The 23,438-nt window shown below is 36.5% G+C and overlaps 2 protein-coding genes across 2 annotated transcripts; both read right to left on the bottom strand.

The window, feature by feature from the left end:
* Positions 1–3,085: 3,085 nt before the first annotated feature.
* Positions 3,086–3,691, bottom strand: LOC149816430 (uncharacterized). The gene is made up of 2 exons (XM_089986890.1): positions 3,635–3,691; positions 3,086–3,463 (listed from the first exon to the last, which is right to left on the bottom strand). The coding sequence occupies exons 1-2, from the start codon at positions 3,689–3,691 to the stop codon at positions 3,086–3,088; spliced, it is 435 nt and encodes a 144-aa protein (XP_089843016.1).
* A 9,443-nt stretch (positions 3,692–13,134) lies between these two features.
* LOC149816429 (uncharacterized) lies at positions 13,135–21,271 on the bottom strand. Its single transcript, XM_089987142.1, has 4 exons — positions 21,009–21,271; positions 20,767–20,854; positions 14,279–14,431; positions 13,135–13,405 (listed from the first exon to the last, which is right to left on the bottom strand). The coding sequence occupies exons 1-4, from the start codon at positions 21,139–21,141 to the stop codon at positions 13,372–13,374; spliced, it is 408 nt and encodes a 135-aa protein (XP_089843268.1). The 5' UTR covers positions 21,142–21,271; the 3' UTR covers positions 13,135–13,371.
* Between the last annotated feature and the right edge of the window lie 2,167 nt (positions 21,272–23,438).

The raw sequence follows: 23,438 nt of genomic DNA, 5'->3' as shown, positions 1-23,438 counted from the left end.
AAAAAACAAAAAAATAATTACCCTAGACCGTGTCCAGGTATCCCCGGCCCAATCGGGGCTCAACAAAAAAAAAATGGCTTGTGGCACCAGCCGCAAGCCATGGGCCTCTGCCCACATGGACCCTGGCTGAATGCCAAGATCCAACCCCAAAATCAAAATAGGGCATGTGGCTCTGCTGCAGAGGGTCTGGTCAGAGGTCAGGCTTGCGGCCTGTGCTATAGTGGCCCGCCTGGCCGAAGGCCAGGCCTGTGGTCTAGCTGTTAGGCCTGGCCGGAGGCTGGGCCTGCGGTCTGCGCTGCAGTGGCCCGCCTGGCCAAAGGTCAGGCCTGCGGCCTAGCCGCTGGGCTTGGTCGGATGTCGAGCCTGGCCCGAGCTCTACAACCGGTCGATCCCTCGCCTTGGCCATGCAGCCATTGTCGCACGGTCAAAACAAATTTTTTTTATTATTGTATGGCGGCCCCGCCGCGTGCGTTCGCCATGGACGCACATGCGTGTGGTTCCAACCACGTGCACACGAGGGATACACCCACAAACAAAATGGCATAAAAAAATTGTTGCTCTGATACCAATGAAGGAAATAATCCTACGTATACATGGATTAATACGTATAAATCTAAGAAGAGGGTTTGTATTTCATACCTCTTTGAAGCGGAAGTGTAGAAACAATCATTGATGCTCATCTTGCTCAACAAATGTGTGCCCTCACTCGGAGAGAACGACGAATCCATGAATCCAAATGCCCCACGAAGTACTATCACCATGAAGATGGCCTCGCCGTCTTCTTTTTCTTCCTTTTGAAAATGTGCACTCACTGTGCACAAGATCTCTCTATCTCTCCCTGTTTCTCTCGATTTTTTACTCTCAGTTCTTCCTATTTTTTACGCAAATGAGGAATAACAGAGAAAATGGGGAGGTGGGTGGTGCAAACCGCTCCCTCCTCAAATGTGGGCCAGGTCTGGATCTCGCCCATCATGGGCGGACCGGGTACCCAATCCAACACTATTTCTATTTACCTAATTAGTTACTTTAATTTTATGAAAACTAGAAAGATAATTAATTGGGTGCATGAAAAGTTGAGAACTTGTTAATTATTATTATTTACAAATGAGTTTGGGTCAGACTGAACCGGATCCGGCCCGCTTCACATTGGCCCGTTGGGTCAATGGGTCAGGCCATGGGCTGCTCTTCAAACCAGAGCCCGTTAAGAACAGGGTCAAAACTCAGCCAGTTAGTAAACAGGTCAGGCCATCTCCAGGCCGAGCCACACTTAAAGTCTGGTGGGCTAAGCTCTAAATGGGCCCGGTCCAGGCCGGGCTGGCCCGATGCACACCACTACACACATGACAATAGCTAATTAGATTTGGGTCAAATGAGAAACCGAACTGGACCATATATGATTTTCAAAGTTTGGGCTATCAACAGGTTGGTTCATTGTCGGGTTGATTGGCTGTATGGAATTTAAACTTAATCAATATAAAAGTTTTAACAAGTTATTTGGTATAGTGCAAAGTTACCAGAAGCTTGCTTCAAAAGTGAAAAACTCATTGTTTCCATAAAAAGAAGGGAAACTTTGTAAAACCTGCTTCTGAAATATGAAATATGAGAAACTTGATTTTTTTAGTAAAAATCCCGCTTTCTCTTTATTTTTCATATCAATTTTCTTTAGCTTGTATAATGTTTTCCCCTCGCTTCTTCTCACTTCTCCCACTTCTTACGTTTTCATATTAGAAAATTACAAATTTTTATAAAAAGCTTGCATATTGGTTTTATATTATTTTATGTTTGTATTTACATCATTTCTTATTTGCTTATGCTCGAACTTCACATTGTTTTCTATGTTTATTTTTTATGTACTTGCATAAACGCTTTACAATCATATCTCGCTCCCAGCTTCATACTGCTTCTGACTTTCGCTTCATGCATTGCTTCTTGTATCCATTCTGTTTCTTGGTAACTATGGTATAGTGGTTAGTCTTTTGTTTCTTATTTGGGAGGTCAAGACTTCGAGTATCATTGCAATTCAATTGCATACCCGACCTGAATCCAAACCTTTGACGTCCCTATAGATCAAGTCAACCAGCCAATCGAATATAGGGAAGTTTTTTCTGCAGCATGTATCTCTTTTCATAGAAAACACATGCGTAGAGTCAGATCCGATAACTGATATGGGTTTTGGGTGTGTCATAACTCATATGGGTCCAGCCGTATATTGATCTAATACATTATAAACAAACTGATTTTATACTTGTATCTGGCTGGTCGGCAAATATGTTCCCAGACCCAGTCCCATTGTCCAGATTTGCTTTTTCAGACTCGACTCCTTTAGCATGGATTTGGGTTGATCAGACACCCAATCCAGGTCAGACACATTGAGTGCCCGGTAGATCGATGGAACTTGGATGAGAATCGTTTGATTGGTCTACCATAGTCACAATCTCAGGTTAAGAGATTTTCTCAAGGGATAATCTCACGATATTTTAACAAGAATTGTTTTTCACAGGAAAAATATTGGCATGTTTACTTTTAAAACTTTCTAAGAAAATATACAAAAATAGAATGAAAAACATTAGACATATGAAATTATATAAAAACATTAATATTACACCAATAGGAGTTAATAGCGCAATTATATCATGGTATTCTCAAAATAGGTGACATTTCGAGAACGCCCCCAATCACTCGTCACACTTTTTTTGTTTTTGAAAGGCAAATGGGCAGACCCTTATTAGTTATACAACAATACCATTGGGTTTTGAACCTGCAACGTCCCAACACAAGGTGCCGTGCACTAGCTGCTCCTACCAGACAAGCAGAGCCTCCCGTTGGTAATCACTGAGCAATGGCACCTTAATAAATAATAAGGGTTTTGGTTCAGAATTTGCAAGAGAATTCTTGGCATCCAAACAAACAATTTGCTCAGGGTGCGTTTGATGCACTAGGATCTCCAGTTTGAAACCACTCTTACACAAGCAATAGCATGATATCACTCTAGAAAGGAAAAGAAAAAATCATCTAGAATTCTTTCATCAAATACAAACAACTAGAATTTTCAAAAAGAAAAAAAAAATCTATTGTTTGAAAACCACTAGTTCTTATCCTCTGGACTAGGACTGATCTTACCAGTTTCTGTTTTTGCTTCATCGTTGACCCTCCTAATGCCATTGTCATCAACCATGAGCACATCATCCATCATATCATCTTCTCCCACATCGTCCTCCACATCTTCTTCATTATCATCACCATGCGGGATTTTAGATGTCTTAGGTCCATGGGCCTGTCTGTGCGTCTCCAGCTCTTGATCCATTTCCTCCTGCAGATTTGCTATATTATTTGCCTTCCGGGCATTCCTAGCATTTTGCCATCTCTCAACCTTTGCTTCTACATTTGCAAGATAGTTCTCGGTAATTTGTTTCTGATACTCAGATAGTTCTTCCCTTCGAGTCGTTTTCCATAGAAGAAAGTCCTGAAATTTTAAAGCGGATAAGAGAATAAGAAGCTGCTTAAACCATCCTATCAACATGCAATCATTTTTATTCTCCAGAAGCGGCCACCATCGTCGATTTGATATAATCTTTCAACTTTATGCGTTCAACATAAGTTCATCTGAAGACAGGAAGCACAATAGAAATCCTACCTTTTCTTTTCGCTGCTCAATCAGGGTTGCATCATCTTCCAATGGTTTGTTTGGCATGTAAAAGATCGGAGGTTCCGCTTTTGTTCTACATATCAGAGAGACATAAACATGTTAAACACTACACGAGAAGACAGAAAAACAAACTTGGCAAGACTACGTAAGTCTGCAATTGGTGCAGCTTCTGATTCTTAGAAGCTAACGTCATCATGCACATGAACAGAAACTTATCTTTGTTCTGAATAAAATTGTGAATATGGACACTTTGGACCAAAAATAAAAATAACCTGAAGCAAAGCAAAACAAGATAAAACAAGAAGCTATAAGAAAATGACAAGGGTGAAAATAATAGTGAAGAAAGCAAAGCTGGAAACAGGTCAACCACCTGGGATCAAAACTAAGAAAACCACATAAGCAGTACAAGCAAGATAAAAGAAATTAAACCAGATACCTTAAAAAATTGCACAGTTTCTTATGGTGCTCAGCCCAGCGGAGGAAAATCAATTCCACCTTCTTCTCTTCAGTCTTTGCAGTAACTCTTGCCCGAAGTGTCTGGCAAAACAAGGATGAAGAAGATAGTGGTAAGCAAACGGCTAAGGATCTTTTCAAGTGAAACAAGGTACTATCAAGAATGAAAACCAACCAAATCACGCCTTCGCTTTTCAGCAAGCTGTTCACGCTCTTGCTGACGTAGTTTCTCTTTCGGAGCAGGCTGATCTTCCGGCTCGACTCTATCCCCCTGCGCGGATCAAAAGAAAAATCAACAAAGTAAGCGAATTTGAAATCACCACGAATAATTTGCAATCGAATCCTACCACTCCCTCTTCTTCAACTCCCTCCAATTTAAATTCGAGAGGGTTAGACCTTGATTTTAGGCCCGTTGATGACCCAAAGCTCATGTTGCAGCGACACCGGAAGTACCTCTACGACCAACTTGCTCTTAACTTGTTGGTTAGGCACAATTCTGATGAAAATGTTCATGTTATTATTTTCCAATGTCATAATTTTACTTTTAAAAAAAAAATTGTATTTTAAATCATTGCCATAATTTCACTTTTTATAAAAAAAAAATGTATTTTGAATAATTGTGTGTGAAGCGTGCACTTTTTAAGCTTTGAAGCCTATGCCTCGCTCTAAGGAGGGCTAACTCTTCACTTGCTTTTTAGCTTTTAACAACACTATGCCAAACCCCTGTGAGGATGAATGTGACTTTTTTATTTGGCTAGAACAAGGGGAGGGCCCCATCACCAGCCATACATTGGTAGGCGGCCTAAGGTTGGTTGAGGCACCTATCAGTCCACAAGAGAGTACACCCAGCTTCGACCTTACGGCAAGAGATCCCCCCTCCCTTGGGGAAGCAGATCAGGTCATGCTGAACATGAGGGTTTTTGCTCATGCCGACATCGTGGCCATCCGATTTGCATTTTAAAAAGCTCAAAAGTCAACAAAACCACGTGGCATTCATCCAGAATGCAAACAGACGGCTACGATGTCGCCATAAGCAAAAACACTCATGTTCAGCATGACCTGATCTGCTTCCCTCCCCCGGTGGGTGGCTTTCAACTCATGGTCATCCCATGTCAGATGACAAAGCATAATTGCCTCTAATTAGGAAGGTGGAGCCTTCTTGGGTCACTCACACATATGACTTGCCTAGTGTATTTAATAAGAAAAATAGTTTGGATCATGTGATTGCAATGTGCCAAGAGATTCTTCAAGAGCTTCAAAAAAATCAATGACTCCACTGAAATTTCATGATTGAAAAAAAAAGGAGAGATTTTACGCTAAAAAGACCTAGTTTCAAGCCTGTTTTTTTACTAAATAAATCATATAGGGTTAGATTAAGCAAGTAAAGCCTGCAAGTATGTTTTTCTTTTGAAAGGCAAGCTGGGGTTAGGCAGACCCTCACCAGTTATTATTCAACGTACCACTGGGTTTTGAACCTGCAACGTCCCACCACAAGGAGACATGCACTGACAGCTCCTACCAAAATGATGTTAACAAGATAACTAAATACTATTCCTATATTATGTATATATGTGTGTGTATGCGCGCCCGTATGTGTGATGACTGAACCAAAATATATGAAAATACATTTTGTAATATTACTCATGCAATCATTTTCATCTATAAATCTGATTTCCTGTAGGTTTCTCAGGGATAAAAGCTCAGTTTTGGAATCGATTAACCTTGTTATTCAGGTAGACATTTTCCTATGGTATGGCATGGTTCTGACTTAACCTGGATCAGTGTGCAGCGTTTAGGTCCTTTCCTCCCATTTGCTTTACTCTAAAAAAAAAATGAATCCTGTAAACTTTCATCTTTTAAGATGGCAATTCTATAATATCTTTAGAAGAAGCTGGTGATTATTAACCATGGCATCTGTAACTCCGAAATGTGAAACTTTGGTATTCCATAAGCCCTAACATCTAAACTGAATGGACGTCACAAGTTCGAAACCCATGGCTGCACGTTCCATGCCACTAAGTTGAAGTTGGTGTACTTTCTGGTTGGTAAGAGGAACTTGGGGTTTTTATACCAATGAGCTTGCAAGTGAGAGAAGTGGTTTTCTTCTGTCATCAAACAAACACCCCACCCCATGAAAAAGAAGCAAAGAAAGGAGCCCTAACATCCAAGGGCGTAGCTAGGGGGGGCAGGACTGGGCTGTAGCCCAGTCCTGCCTCCCGAAACAGTTAATTTTTTTTGTTTTTTTTTTTAAAAGCCTAGTCCTAGCCCAACCCTGATTCCATATGAAATAGATTTTTATCCATTTTTGTAGCCCAGTCCAGTCCTAGCCCAGCCCTGACTGCAGCAAATAGTTTGATTTGTCCATATGAAATAGATTTTTATTAATAATTGTAGCCATTTTTTATTTTATCTCAAAAAAAAAAAAATTCGGGGGCGCTGTCCCCGAACCCCCAACTATCGCAATCAAACATGGTTTGACTTTATAAATCTGACTAAATAAAGTTGGGTTAAGTCAGATATTAGATAAAATCTAACCCATTCACATCCATAAATCCAATAGTTGTAAAAGTATTGAGTGTAAGATGTGATGCATGAAGCATGAGGTGAAAGGCAAATGTTTGATAAATGCTTGGATGCCTGAAGCCAGTAAGAATCAACAATAAAAAGAGTCGAAATTGACATGAAAATATGGTTAAAACATGTTTGCTTAAAATGAATTTTAATTATGTCTACCAAAAATATTAATAGAAAAATGATTGTACTGTCCTTGCAAAATGACATGCTTCATAAATCCCCACATCCAAAATTCATCGATTCTTGACCTTTTTAGAATATTTTTTTATTTGCACATGTTGGGGTAATCGTTGGACCAATTTTTCAAACTGGCTTAGACACTTTTGATAACTACGAGAGCGTGATGGAGTTGTTGTTGAGCATACCCAAACTGTTAGATCACTCGGTTGACCATTTGACATTCAACTTTATTCATATTGTGTAACCAAATGTCCTTTCTCACAAAGTTCATGGTTTGCACAACCAGATCATCCTTCATATCAAAGTCTGTGTAAGGGCACCACATTACCTAAAGAATGAAGTTTCATTCATGATTAGAGTCCTATATTACATTATTTATAAAAATATAATCACTTCTTTCACATATACTTACATGTACTTTTGTTAGCATGTGCAACTTTGCACTGCAAAAGGGACATTTTCAACTGAGGATACATCTCTCTTCCATCATTCTCCTCTTCCTCAAAGTCTAAGTTTTCTCCAACGTGTGACCTACTTCACATAGCAATACATGAAAATTGAGAAACGAGGTTACGTCCAAGGGGCCTTCTAATAGATATGTGCTCCCCATCCAAACTTGCAATGATCAATACATGCATTAATATACAAATTAGTACATAAAGATAACAAAATCATGTTTTTATATCAATCAAATCAATATTCATACTTTCAACAACACCAACATGACGACCAAGTTTTTTCTTTCACACCTCACTTGACTCAAACATGCATACAGTTATGCAAATGAAGTTGCTCCTTATGCATATTCATTGATGTGATATAGGTCTTGCACCAATTGCACATATGATGCATGAATCAACTTCGCACCAGTATCAAAGAATACATAGGTGTCAAAGAAGTAAAGCAAAAATGTTCTCAACTCTTTATCTACCCTATGATCGACCTTCTTTCCAACATAAGCTAACGTTTCCTTCATTCTCCTCACCTTGTTGTTGTGATATTTAGTCCTCAACCATAACAACTTCAACATTTCATTTTCGAATGCATCTTAGGGTGCCTCCAATAAAACTTGACATTGATTCTTGAAATTTTCAAACCGAGATACATTCATTGGCTCTCCATGATACTTTAGTCTATTGATGTGTATCACATCTTCTAAGGTGATGGTCAACTCAATATTAGAGGACTTAAATATGTTGGTTGCCAGATTTTAGAACTACACGACAGAATGTACGAGAGTATGATTCATTTTCTATAGTGTGAGCTCCAAGAATTTTTTAAAATGTATTTAATTCAACAAGTCATTCACTTGCTCAGATAGTGTTGAGAATCACTCATGTGCTTGAAACTAGTATAACTGATGCATAAGGCTTGTTAGATCCTTCGAGTCTTGAGGTTGTGGATCCTACAATCACAATAAAATTTGCATGAAATCAGTCAAATATGGTAATTTAATTATTGAATATAACACCCAAATTCAACACATATATTACAAATTAGTCATTGAATTTCGATATTATAAGCATGCTTCATAATCAAATTAAAAAACAATTTAAATTAAATTCATAGGAAAACCCAAATCAATTATAATATTATAAACCTAAAAATCAAATTACAATTTAATTTCAAATACAAACTATTAATTCAAATTATAAATATATTTAAATTTCTAGAAAAACATAGAACTTAAAATTAAAATTTGATATAAATTTATATTTCAAATTTAAGACCAGGTACATAATTGAAATTCAAATGTACATCCAATTCATAATTCAAATTTGAGTTTAAATCCAAATCCATACACAATACAAACTTAAATTTGAGTTTCATATGAAAGCTAAACTCATAACCCAAAATCAAATAGAAATTCAAAAACAAATTTGAACCCATATTCATCATTTAAATTCTAATTGAAACCTATAATTACAATTCAAATCTAAACTCGCAATTCAAATTTTGTTTGAAGTCTAAAATTCACAATATAAAATTCATTTGCAATTCAAATTCAAACTCAAATTAGTTAAAAGTCTAAATTTAAAGAATAAAATTCAAAATTCAAATTTAAGTAGAAGTTCTTTAAAGTACAAAGTTTGTATTATAGAAATTTGTTTTATAAAATTTAGTTTTAATTTCAAATTCAAACTCATAATTTAATTCCAACTTGAACCTCAAATTATAATCTACATCGATAATTAAAATCAAATCCAAACTCAGATTTATAATTCAATTTTAAATATAAAAATTAAAATTAAGAAATCAAACATAAACCCACTCAACTTAAATTTAAATTCAAATTTTAAAATTTAGTATTCAAATTCAAAGTCAAACACATAATTAAAATTTAAATCCAAACTCATAATCCCAATTCAAACTCAAGTTTAAACTCAAATTCTTAATTTAAAAGCTATGCAAATTTAAATTTAAAGTCATAATTCAATTTTAAATGCAAATTTAAAATTCTAAACTAAAATTCAAATTCAAACTTACAATTTAAATTTAAATTCAAATGTAACTTTATAATTAATTATAATCTAAGCAAATAATTCAATTTGAAATTCAAACTCAATTTCAAAATTAAAATTTAAATTCTAAATTAAAATACAAATTTAAATTCAATTTTCATATGAAAATCTAAACTCATAACCCAAAATCAAATATAAAGTCAAAAACGAATTTGAGTTCATATTCATAATTACAATTCAAATCTAAACTCATAATTCAAATTTTGTTTAAAATTTAAAATCTACAATATAAAATGCATTTGAAATTCAAACTCACTCAAATTCACACCCAAATTAATCAATGAGTTGCAATCTTAAAACTAGTTGTCTTATAAACATGTTTTACATACAAACACACATATATATAACATTTTAAAGATTGAATTAAAAGAATCAAATTATTTTATTTTAGAAACATGCTTTACACACCTAACATTTTAAAGATTGAATTGCAAAAATCAAACTAGTTATCTTACAAACATGTTTTGCATACACTTATATGATAATTTAATAAATATATGTCTATATTCAAACTAGTTATCCTAAAAACATACTACACACATATATTATAAATTAATTAATTAATTTTTTATCCAAAATAGTGATCTTTTTTTTAAATCCAAGCTGGGTTATACAAATATACCATTGGGTTTTGAATCTATAATATCCTAACACAAGGCGATATGCACTAGCTACTCTTACCAGACAAGCGGGGGCCCCATTGGTAAAATAGTGATCTTACGTACATGATTCACACACGCATATAACATTTTAAAGATTGAATTACAAAAATCAATACAAACCCATATATGTGATAATTTAATGAATGATTAAATATAACATTGAAATTGATTACAAAAATATTGCACACAATAACAAATAAAAAATTTATTTGTCCACAAGTACTAGACTTGTTTGTCGTTGCAATCTCTTCCTCGGAGCATACACTTGATCCTCCAACAGATGATCTTTCATCTCCCCAGACTCTTGAAGATCCTTTTCTTATGTCTCCACATCAGGCCCATGAGGATCCTCCTGCGCTCTCCACCCCAACCTCCTCCTTTTACTAAAGTTCCTCGTGTGTAAAAGGACCCTCACTCTCCTTCTTCTCTGCCCTTCCCACCCTCACGGTGTCCACACTCTTGCCCTTCATCTCACCACTGTCACTGCAGGTGGCCACATCTCTTGCTTTCTCTAGTTGGGCATTGAGGTTAGCAATAACCTCAGACTCAATCAATGACTCCTTCAACTTCTTCACTACTAACTGTGCAGATGAATCCCCTCCTTAGATGCTTTTGAGATGGAAGACATGATTTTGGCCACAAACTCGTCAACCTTTTCTTTTGTTTCAGTAACTTCAGTAGTTGTTCTTGGTGCCACTGAAGGCGTTAGCTGCATCTTATTTGAGCGTAGATTTTTGAGATTCTGCTTATTGATGCTGCATTTATTGCGAAATATGTCGAATACCTATACTTTTTGCCATGGAGCACGTTCCCTCTCTATCCATATGTCAAACCTCCTCTACACTCCATGTTAGGACATATCAACTAGAGAATAATTTCTTTGTTCCATCAATAGGTGTTGTTATCTCCATGATAGTATCTTTACTCATCATTTTATAATAAATAAATAAAGAATTTTATACAAAAACAAAATAAAAAATTGGTAATCCATATAAAATTTATGTTCATATCAACTAACAATATTCTTTGTCTTTCTGTTTGACACGAATTATAACCAGTAAGTTGGTGATCTTGTTATATATTAAAGAAAAAACTCAGAGAGTTCATTGTTAAGAGAGAATTAATAATATTGAAATAAAAAAAACTAAAGTAGGCACCAGCTCTTTATATTAAAATATTAAAATCATGCAAAATGAACAGACATGAACCATTCACAAAGAAACAAGAGTAGTTATTAAGGTTTCATAGAAAAATTACACTTTGTAACAAAATATATGGCCATAGTGATGAAATTGAAAGCACAAAAAAAGGGACAAGATAGCATCTATTGTGAATTTTTCCATAAGGGGTTCTATACAAAAGTACAAACTCATAAGCATAAAAATGTTCAGAATCCATCAGTGACTTTCAGAAAGAACTATATTCAATAAATGTAATGATCAAGGGAAAAAAATATACTAAATATAAATTTTTTGTAGTGTAAATCTCATTACCACATCAGATAAACAACCACATGAAAATGAATGCATGCCAAATTAAGAAAACAAAGCGAGAAAAAAAGACACATGAAAATGAAATTAAAAAAAAATAGAATAGGCTATTGAACATGCAAAGATAACTTAAGAATCATACAATTCTTTCATAAAATAATTGATTCATGTCAATGTTTCAAAAAATAACTGATTCATACTAAAAAATTTAAAAAATAACTTATTCAACAATTAAAGATGTACTTATTAGAATATCTCACAGTTGATGATGTCCTGAATGCTCAAAAAGTACATGATGAAGTGCTGCCACACAAATGAGAGTAGATAATAGCGTTGGATAATTTTGCCAAAAAAATAGTCACCACAGAATTCTGCTAAAAAATAGTCACTAAAAAATCACCAAAAATTTTTTGTCGAAGAAAACGTTGAGGACCACAGAAAACCCTAGTTTATGCAAAAATAACTCTAAAATATGAACCATCCCTTTTAAAGAAACGAAAAATCGTATTTAATGCTTGCACAAACATTCGTAAAAGGAGGAAGATATTTGTAATAAAATCATGAGAAAAATTGTGAATCTCATGTCGAATGAGCAAATGTTTGACACACCCGCAAATAAGATAAGAAGTTCTGCATATATAGAGGATGTTTGTGAATCATTATGTGAACATCCACAAATATGTGACGACATCGACACACGAAGGTCAGGGCATTCACATCCTAATTATATTTAGTTAGAGGTTCACACATTTTTGAAACATTTACACAAATTATTTGTGAATGTCGTATTATATTTGAGAACGTATATATAAACTATTTAGTTAAAGGAGGTTCACACATTTTGAAAACATTTACAAATATTATTTATAGATATCGTACTGTATTTGCAGACATACTAGTTAAAAAAGGTTCGCACATTTTGGATGACATTCGCAAATTCGCACATTTTGGATGACATTCGCAAATATTATTTGCGAAGGACGAGGCGTACATCCAAAGTGTTTATTTAAAGTAAGTTCACATATTTTAGAGAACATTCACAAAAATTATGTGACATTTATACCATATTTGAAGAAGGGCAAACATATCCTAAAAAGTTGAAAATCAAAGATTTTGGATATACGGGGTGTTTCGGCAAATTGGTAGGCACTTCAGGAAACACACCATTTTGCAAGGACAGTACAGTCATTTTTTCGAATATTAACTTTGTGTGCAAAATTTTTATGTAACATAAATAAAAAAATTACAGTTCGTTTAACATGAGAAAACATTTACAACGTTAACAAATTTTATTTTCATATTGACCAACGGGGTCTCCGCTTGTCTGGCAGGAGCAGTTAGTGCACGTCATGTGTTGGGACATTGCAAGTTCGAATCCCAATGGTATGGTTGTATAACTAATAGGGGTCTGCCTAACCCCATCTTTCTCTATAAAAAAAATCATTTTCATATTGGGAGAAGCAAGTTTTCCATTTTAGCAGAGCAAATTTCTCATAAAATTTTGAAGCATGAAAAAGGGGTGTGGCACCTGCTTATCAAGTGAGCTTTCGAGGTTTTAAGAAGCTTCCAGTAACCACGATCAAGCAAACTCACATGAACTTGCTTAATTGAGCATTTAACTTTTGATACCAATTGATGCAACACGTTCAGCTGGACGACGTTCTCCGAATCAGCGTATGATTACATTTTAACAGAACCAAGGTTAGAAAGTAGATCTAATTACAGACTGCCAGACCAAGATGACAGAAGCACACTAAGGCAATAAGCATTACATGCATGGCAGATAGCTGTGAGACTGGGAGCACATTCCGCAATTTACCACTTAGAATCCTGATCCCATGAAATCACTCGGAGCGTGAAGTCCAGTAAATCAAGCCACTGTAAACAAAATGATAGATATAAGATCATCAACAGAAGAGGTTGCAAGATTACTTATGGACAGACAAAGAGTAGCAAGAAATTAAACCAACTACACACCAACTAAGATGGACCAAGCCACAGACCCTGGTCTGGAGGAGAAATGGGATTTGGACTCGGAGAAAGTTGGCTTCAGGAAGGTGTGCAAACAGATCAGATATAGTTACATATTTGATCCAAATCCGACATTATTTCCAGATTAAGAATGTTGAAACAAGATTCAAATGCGATTCAAATCAGATTCTAATTTGCTTACCCAGGTTATTTTTGGATTCGAAACAGTATTTTATGTTGGATCAAATTCGAATCAATATATGACCAATTGAATTTTTTATGTAAAAACTTGTTTAACTAAAAGCTTGTTCTTAATCTTTTTTTTACGACCCGATATCATCACATGTACTGCAGATCCAGATTCAACCCTACCTTATTAGATATGATTCAGATTCAGACCTACTATTTGTATTTCAGACTCAAATTGACCTGGCATTATCCAACCCACATCCGACCTGTTTGCACCCCTGCTCTAAGTTGTCACCTAGAACTAGGCTGAATAAATGAAGAGAGCTTCTCAAATGAGTTCAGCAAGCCAAGCCACAAGCAGCTCTTGTATTATTTTTTATTTTCAAAATAGTCAGCTCAAGCTGAGATCATCTAACTTGCGTTCCTAAGATGAGCTGAACCCGTATTCTTTGTTCCACTAGTCCGAGCCAAATGAGCCGAACCCAAGCAGGATCTGAGCATAAAGGATCTGAGTTCAGCTATTCTGCTTGTTTAGCAATCCTACCTAAAACCCCATGACTTTTGAAAGTCAAAAGTTGATGTTGCACGTACCTGATTAATACAGACACACACTGCAAAACACCTGCCGTTCCCGTCCAAGCTGAAGGACCTGAACTTGTCAGTGCATCTTGTATCAGCAGGCCAACAGAAGCGGCTAATGAGACGAATGACACCAGATATGCAAAGAAAAGCCAAAGTTTCACTCTGCAGAACCAAGCAGAAACAAGTTAAAAAAGTCAGCTGATTTCTTGTTAGCTCCATGGAAAAACTTATTTTCGTCAAAAATCTATTTAGTGGAATTTTATTCTTTCCTAGTGAGATAAATACCATAGACATTTTGATCCTTCCTAAAGCGCTAGTCATAATATGAAAAGGAGTTGATGTTATAATAATGAATCTTACTAATCTATTGAAAGCTTCTCTCACTTTTTCCATTACTGGGAGATGGAATCCAGAATTCCTTGAGAGTCCACTAGGTTATTCTTTTCCAACGTGTGATAAAATGTTGATCACGACAGCAGATGATACAATGCCTCCAGATAACAGAAAATGTAGTCTACAGTGACAGCTTTGAGGACAGCAAAATGGGCTCCTCAGTTTCCAGGAACACAAAACATCAAGAAGAGGGTTTATCTAAAATTTTGCACTGGAAGCACCAACTTTGAGTTTGAGAAAATGATCAGCAAGCCAGAACCCTAATAAATGTTCAGATGCATTAGCCAGAATTATGACCAGGAAATTTGACCATCAAAAGATAATAAACATGGCCATGCAAATGCATTTACAAGTTTTTTTTTCTTTTTTATAACGAGGAACCCTCGGCGAAGTGAGGAAAACCCTGGTGCATTTACAAGTTAGAAACAGTGTCTCTGAATCGTCATATAACCGAGATGTTAGGAAAGCTATAAATTTGATAGCTTCAATTAAATTGCATGGAAAGGTAGATAGAAAGCTGAAATGCAGGTGACCGTGATCTGTCTTGGAGACTCACACTGGGTTTCCCTCTATCTTTCCCACAATCTAGATAAATGAGAGTAAGGCTCTCTACCTGAATCATTTGCATGAAAATGATCAGACACTCCAAATGCCTAGGAGAATATTAATCTATTCATGAGACCAGGTATAATATCATCTTGAACTACAAATTTCAACACTACTCTTTCCTCCCTTTTAAAAAGCAAAAAAAGCCAAGCTAGGGTAAAAGAGGTTGCATCTAGCAGGCAGCTAAGGAAGAAAAGAAAAGAATGGGAGGATAGAAATGCAACTTTTGAAAATGACGAGATGGTGGTCATCCCTAGGGAACAATGCAACAATGAAATCCAGACCTAGTAAGCAGGAAAAGCTGAAAGCGATTCCTTGGAGGTGAGAGATTAATAATATTGCCCAAAAATCATACAAATTAAGTAATAGTTCTCATACTTATATAGGTAGATGAGCTCAATGGCATCTCATAGGGTAGGTACAACTAGAACAAAGCATCAAATAGATCAGGTTGCAAGATTGATAGACTGATAAAGACAGTTTTAGGCTGGACGTAAAACATATCTTTTAAGAGAATATATGTATCAAGCAGACCCATGTTAGGCTCTAGCAAGTAAAGCTTTGAATTACTGGAGATAAAAACATATCTTTTGACATAAGCAAGAGATGGTTATTCCAGAGCAAAAACCTTAAAAGTCACCAGATTTAAGGGGCGGTAACTGTCTAAAATCCATACTTGAGGATGCAAACATTAACATTATATCACCTATAGCTTCATTTGAATTTTTTGGATTGGAACCTCTAAACAAAATCCCTCAACCACTTTGTACCACCTATCCCTGTCAAAAGAGCGCCAAACATCAAGAGATCATGGCTATCCGATCACCTAATGGGATAAACCTCAAGGGTGCACAGCCAGGGTTTAGGGTTTACTAAATTCTATATTGGAGAAATGAAATGAACCATTCATCTCCGTCATAGTCCTCCATCCTGAGGTTAGAGCCTAACATCTCTCCCCATGGAGACCAGGCTGCAAATGCACCCACTGCATCCAACCAAAAAGAGGCACTGGCACTGCTTGAAATGCTTGCAGTTGAAAGGATAACTTTTGATGAAATAAGTTACAGTTCCGGACATCTCAAAGTACCAGACATGATAAAGGCCCATAGCTTCTTCTTTTTTTTTGACGAGTAACCCTTGCCGAGAACGGGGTAACTTAATGGGCATGCCCTTCTGCAAGGTAAACCTCGGGTGAGGGGTCACTGACACCCAAGCCCTTACGGAGGCCACAAGTTAAAGGCACCCGCTCACCCAGTGGAAGTTGAACCTGGGACGAAGGGGTCAGCACCTTCTCCCCAAGCCCGCTGCCACTCGGGCGACCTGGGCGGGTGTATGGCCCATAGCTTTTTTACATCATGGATATGGGAACACTCCAATTGCATATCTTCTCACCTCATTTGATTGTATATCCCCTTATATAATGACTTACCATGCACCTGCATATGCTAACCTATCTGCCATTCCTTGCACAGATCTGTACTAGCATCTTTTTGTCTTGTTAAGCTCAAAAGACACAAAGACAAAATTGGGACCAACAGCAACAATGGCTATCACATAGCAAATGGTTCACTTGATGAGCCCTTCGAACATGAAAAGCCTCTTGAAAGAGAGATTTCATCATCCAAAAGTAAAAGAGATTAAATAAAACTGCCACCATAGATACACAATTTTGACTAGATTTTCTACCACAAAAGATAAAAGGCTGCCAACTCCTATCAAGCAATGATTCAACAATGTTTGTATCACAATCCGGAAAATGAAGGTAACCGTAAAACATTTTCCATAGGGCAGCCATCCACACATGAAAGTTGAAAAGTGAGCCATGTGGTAGGCCTCTACTCTTGTGTCACAAATACCACCAAGAGGTTGAATTTTCTTTTGATACTTACACCAAAGAAGATCATTTTTGAAAAACTATCATTAGATTCAATTTCCTACTGATGAAAACCTCAAAACTAGACTCTTGAGAGTACTGAGTGTGAACATATACACATACTCATAGCCTATGTCACATGGATACAGATGCGGGAAATGCACACAATGCAGATACACTTGGTATGATATGCTAATAAATGTATGTATGTGTGTGTATAAAACAACACTTCTAAATCACTATAATTAGGAACATCAAATAATGAAACCAAGTTGAAATTGACATGTAATGTAATTGATGACAAATTTTAAAAGAAAAAGAATTCAAATGCATACAAAATAAGTAAAAAATATCATAAGAGGAAATAGATAAAGTCAATGACACAATATTGACTGTGAGAAACTGGTTTGACTATATCATAATAGGAAATAGATAAAGTTAATGACACAAAATTGACTGTGTGAGAAACTGGTTTGACTACATCCATGAAGTATTGTGTCGTGTCCGTGAAGTGTCTGAGTGTCGTGTTGGTACGGATGCACATGCTAAGTGAAGTGTTAGTGTGACATAGCTTATAGCCTTTCCGGATAACCAAACAATAACAATTTAGGTTTCAAGACTCTAGGACACACAACTTACTAATTATTCATAGGAGGACCAAAAGGCAGTCTTAAACCCAAAAAATTGCCCACTCCTTTTCATCAAGCCTAACAAATGAGAAAAGGATGAACAATAAGTAGTCTCTCACATGGAAAATCCAAAAGGCAACCTAATGATATGCATCAAAAGCCCAAAAAAAAAAACAGCTGGAATGCATAGCAGATCCAAAAGATACTAAAGTAGCATACTTCTTAAATTACCCTTACAAGATAAGTGCCTTTACATTCGTGATAACAAAAAAAATCATGTATTGAAAAGGCCAAATAATAGATACTCCATCATGTATGTTCTCATTTTAATCCATGGCTATCTAAGTTTTATTAGCATATACTGGTATCAAACAGGATATTTCCATGAGCGGCTTCAGAGCATCATTCTGTATCAAACATGATATTCCAACAAACATCATGCTCCTACTAATGTTTATAAAACATCTGCTGCTCTTGAAAAACACTCATATAGAATAACATGCAAGAAAGGGGGATCAACTACCATAGCAAATTGTTAATCCATAGCATCCAAGGGGAAGAAGCAATTATCTTTCCTATCATACACCACCTTTGCAAAATTGATAAGATGGATGACCAGCCATACCCCTGATACCAATCTTTTGTAAATCCAAGCCTACATATTTTTTTATTTCCAACTAGAAAAGGAAACCAATCAGCTCAGCCTAGAAAATTAAAACTGGGCCTTTCTGCAATGCTGGATGCTCATCTACTGATGGAAGCCAACCTGAGCATGATCAAAGGGCATGGAAGATTCAAAGGCTTCACTCTAGAGCATTACCACATAATGTACCAGAGTCATCTGAAATAGATTTGTATGATATCTAGTCATTTACAGCCCCACCTCATCCTAGTGAGCACTTATAAAAAAGGACCAACAATGAGCAGTTTGTAATGAAGATGGGAACCTTGGAATTGATCCTTCCCATAATCATGGTCACACCAGGTTGTACCATAATTAGGTGTAACACAAAGCATGATAGTTTCCAACTCAGTCTCTAAGATGAAGAAAATGTTGGTTTATTTTTTGCCAATGATTTAGCTGCCTTATACTCTATCATCAATGACATTAAGTTCAAGTGTGTTCCACAAGTCAGTCCACATCAGTCAAAGACTACAGGGTTATTGCAGTCTAGTCTAAGCTAGATGAGTCAAAGGCATAAGCATAATCTCTCCACAGATATTTTAGTTTTCCTAATCTGTTACACAAGTTCCTTTCTCACTGTTACCTCTAGTAAACAAGTTCGGGATTGAGTTAGTTGACCAGCAGCAGATCTACTAAGTACTAGGAAGCGATAGGGATTTTGAGGTTTGCAGTGCCAGATGGCATTCATAACATATTTATCATCTATCCCCTACAGTGAACGGTGATGAGGGATTGGAACAGCAGATGACTATAAGATGCTGCAAAACAGTCTCAGGAGATGAATGTTGAATCTTCTCTCATCAGTTTTCTAATTGATTCCATCGAGCCACACGTGTACCATGTTGAAACTTGAAACACACATGGCTCAAGGACTATGAGGTTATTCTTTCTCCAGTCTCAGCTGTAGGTGATCAAAGGATCTTGTACAACCCTTCTGAAGAACTTTTAAATTTTTAATCCCAATCATCCTTTCTAGAGAGTCCTCTATCCCCAAAACCCTAGCCATTCATATCAAGTTGCATGATCAATCTCAGTTCTACTCGACTGCCAAGAAAAGGCTGGAATTGTTAAGACTGACATACAAGATGGAACTGAGAATATTCCCCACAATGAATAGATTATGAAGTAAGGGCCAGGGAATTGTGGGGTTACTATTAAGAGGAGGTTGATAAGAACAATTAACTGACCTCAAAGCAGTGGAAGGAATAACTAAGAGGAATGAGATGCGTGAGTGGTATAAGTTACTGAAGAATAAATGAGAACAAAAGTCAACCTTGCAGCTAATGTTGTGTTCAATGCTGTATGTATTACTCTAATTGCTGCTTCTCTTGCCTAAGAATTCATAAACTTTGTTCCTACAATACCAAAACTTGGACACTAAAATTTATGTCCTGTTAATTCTTAAACCTCGGTTAAATCCATTATGTTCAATGACAACAACTCAGCGAAGATAATGTTAAGCCATTTCTCATCTTTTGGTAAGAACAACATAATCCCATCATTGATCCGTTCTAATCCAAACCAACTTCCATAAATCATGGGAACAGTAAATATCTATCAACAAAGGTCTATGGGATCCATAGTGAAAGTATCATCACAACACTCTCCAATTACTTCTGGTTTTAACATTTACAAACAAAGGTCAATGGGATTCATATTTTGATTGCAGCAAACTGTGCCATAAGTTTCTGCACTCTTAACGGTTCTGTTGTTCCCCAAATTTTTAATCACAGCAACCAACATTACATTCATCGAATTCATGGCTGTCACCCAGTTCAACACACATTTTAACTTATAATCTCCCAAGGTTAACTCTATCTTGGCTAAAGTAATTATTGTGTAATTATCTGCTCATCGTAGGCATGGAATATGCATACTTCTCACTAATATACAATAATGAATATTGTCTTTCCCGATTATACAGCTTACTCAGTCCCTTAAGATACAAACGTGGCGATCTCCATGGATTGGCAACTGATTAACTTAAACCACTAACAGCATATTCATAAGAAAATGAAACAAAAACAGCGCCAACTTAATTCGGCGACATTCTACCAGTTCCAAACATGAATTAAGCAAATATCAATAAAAATTACGAAATTATGAAAGAGATGTCGGTTCCATCAGAAAGAGCAAAGAAAAAAAAAACAGAAGACTCACAAAAATAACGCATCACCAATTACCATTTGCAAGCCCAAACATGAATTATTGAGGAAATAGGCAAAAAAGGAAAAGGGGGACTATTCAATCCTACTCAATTGATGCATGGTAAGTGAAGTTGAGAGAGAAGGGGGGGGGGGAGAGGGCCAACCTCCATTCTCCCTCATCGTAAGGGGAGTAATCGATCTCGTCTCGTCGGACCCCATTGAACATCAACGCCGCTAGAGACGCGAATATTCCTGTGGTTCGTTCACATATGAATAAGAAAAACCAGGAACAGAAACTCGCAACCCAATTCTTGGGTGATCGAGAAAACTCGCAATCGAATTACCAAAAGGAAAAGGAGAAAAGGGAAGAAGAAGAAGAAGAACAAGCAAAAGCGATAGTACCAACCGGGAAGGTAGTGAACGAAGGAGACCTTGACGGAGCTGCAGACGACGGCGTCGACCCAGAACCACCAGCCCGTCGCGAAGACCGCTCCGGCTATCCCAGGCCCGAAGATCGCCCATAGTTCCCCCAAATCCATCTCTCTCTCTCTCTCTCTCTCTAGAGAGCAATAAACAGAAATAGTAAAAAAATATATACTTCTTTAGTTGCTTCTCTGTCACTAACTGTGAAATTCTCTAGAGAGAGCAATAAACAGAAGGAAAATTCTCAACCAATCTTTGCCTTTAATTAATAAAATAGGCCTCACGTCTCTGAAATTTCAAATGATCTCCAATGTTTCCTTAAAAATTACCAAACAATGGCCTACATTTAATACAGATTAAATTATAAATCAAATTATAATAATAACCTTTTACTTTTTCTTTTTTTACGGAGGATGATTAGGGGTGTCAACGGGTTGGGTTTACTCGAACCCAACCTGGACCAAACCCTGTAGGATCTGGGTATGGTGATAAATAAGAAGACCCAAGTAAGACTCCGGTTAACCGAAGGTCTGATTAATACATGGATTCGAGTATAGTTTTTGAAATTTATACTAGACCTAAGTTCAACCCGAGTTTCGATTAAGACCTATGATTTTTTAATGTAGAAATGATAAAAATATTATTTTATCAAGTATGGTCAAGGTCTGGTTCATATAGTTTTTTATGGGGTCTGAGTATGGTTAATCTTATATTAGATCCGATTAGACCCAGATCCGATACCATATCCAAAAAATTGGGTTCGATCCCTGGGATGAATGAGTACTCTTTAAAATTTTAAAGGTCAATGTCAGAAACCAAAAAAGGATTACACTTTTTCAAGATGATAATTGATAGATATGTTGACTTGAGGCCCTATTTGATTGTTTTCAAAAAAGGTATGACTGATATTTCGAATTTCAGAAAAGTGAGACCCATATTTGAAAATAGGGCAAAAGATTAGCCCTTACATGAAATTTTCCGTAAACAGAAATAGCAAAAAAACGTCTACTTTTCTCGATAATTTTACGGAGAGAATCTTTCTAAAAACCTAAACATTTCAGTTATTGCATTTAACCACCTGGTTTATCCGAGTCATAGCTCGTCAATTCGTGGAATGAAAAAAAATCATTAAAGAGTAAATAATGATTAAAAAGATTTTTCATTCAAAATGATGAATGAAAAGGGGCCTACAAAATGAGTTTCTTATTGGCGGATAGCATTTTTAGGGTTCAATCCAGCTGTAGTTTTACGAAAACAAGGTAAAAAAAATGAACATATCCATATATGGGATATTTTCTTCAATATCAAGTTGGGAAAATAATCACAAGTATTGCTGATATTTTAATAAATGTCATGATATTGTTACATGATATTTTCAAAATATGGCCCATTTTAAAAATATTGTGATTTTAACTCAATATTCATGTGATAAAAATGATGTTTATTTTGCAACCATGTGAAATCTTAATCGTGTTGTGAAATTTCAAAATGGCAACTACCTCCAATGTATCATCATATCACCATCGTTTTTATAAATTGCAATATTCAAAGTCTCATATGTTTCCAATATATTGTGATATTACCATAAATTTATGGGTTTAAAAATTGATTAGTTTTTACTTGTCTTACTTTATATGTTTTTGTTGGCGATATTCACAAATGGGCTTTCTCCGGTCTTCTAAGGTGTGTTTGATGGAGCATAGTGCGAGACACCGGGGACATGCAGGATGGTGCGGCATGTTGGCGCAATAAGAATCCTGTAACACAAAAACAGCAGAGGGAAAAAGAGGGCGTGTACCTTGAGATGCCATGGACGATCAAAGAGTCGTGAAGCTTCAGCGCTCAGTCTTCACTCCAGCAATGGAGTTCGCCGGACCAGTGGAGGATTCGGAATGAAGCCTCAGTGAACGGTGGAGCTCCTCAGGCAGTCGCAGAGAGTCCCTGGCAGCAGCAAGTGGAGTGCGGTGAAGTGGTTAAACTCAGTCGAGCAACCCTGGCACACATGGACGCAGGCCACTTTATAGGCCGGTGAGTTAACCCTTCACCTCCCTGACGTCTCTTCCCCTTCACCTCGAGCTGCCCATGATGCTCTTGGTAGAAGAGAGCATTCTTAATGGGATCGGTTGGATAACCGATCCCTCTTCAATATTGTATCGGTAATGATGTTCCTGTATGGGGAACCCAACAATCTCCCACTCATCATGACGATACAATCTTTATGTAGAGAAAACTTTATGTGAATATGCTTTTATGAATAGATTGGCCCTTTATTCTATTTTGTGGGTCTTTAGTTAAATCTCGAATCCTTATGAGATTAATAATAACAAGAAGAAAAATTGAGAATCAAACTGAAACAACTGAAATGTGATCACTTTATTAATGTACAAATGTCAAAAGAAATTTAACAATCCCA

Source organism: Nuphar pumila, chromosome 14, assembly GCF_984573655.1.
Source record: "Nuphar pumila chromosome 14, dmNupPumi1.hap1.1, whole genome shotgun sequence".
NCBI lineage: Eukaryota > Viridiplantae > Streptophyta > Magnoliopsida > Nymphaeales > Nymphaeaceae > Nuphar > Nuphar pumila.
Note: the sequence above shows the minus strand (reverse complement) of the source record. Positions and strands in the feature narration are given on the sequence as shown.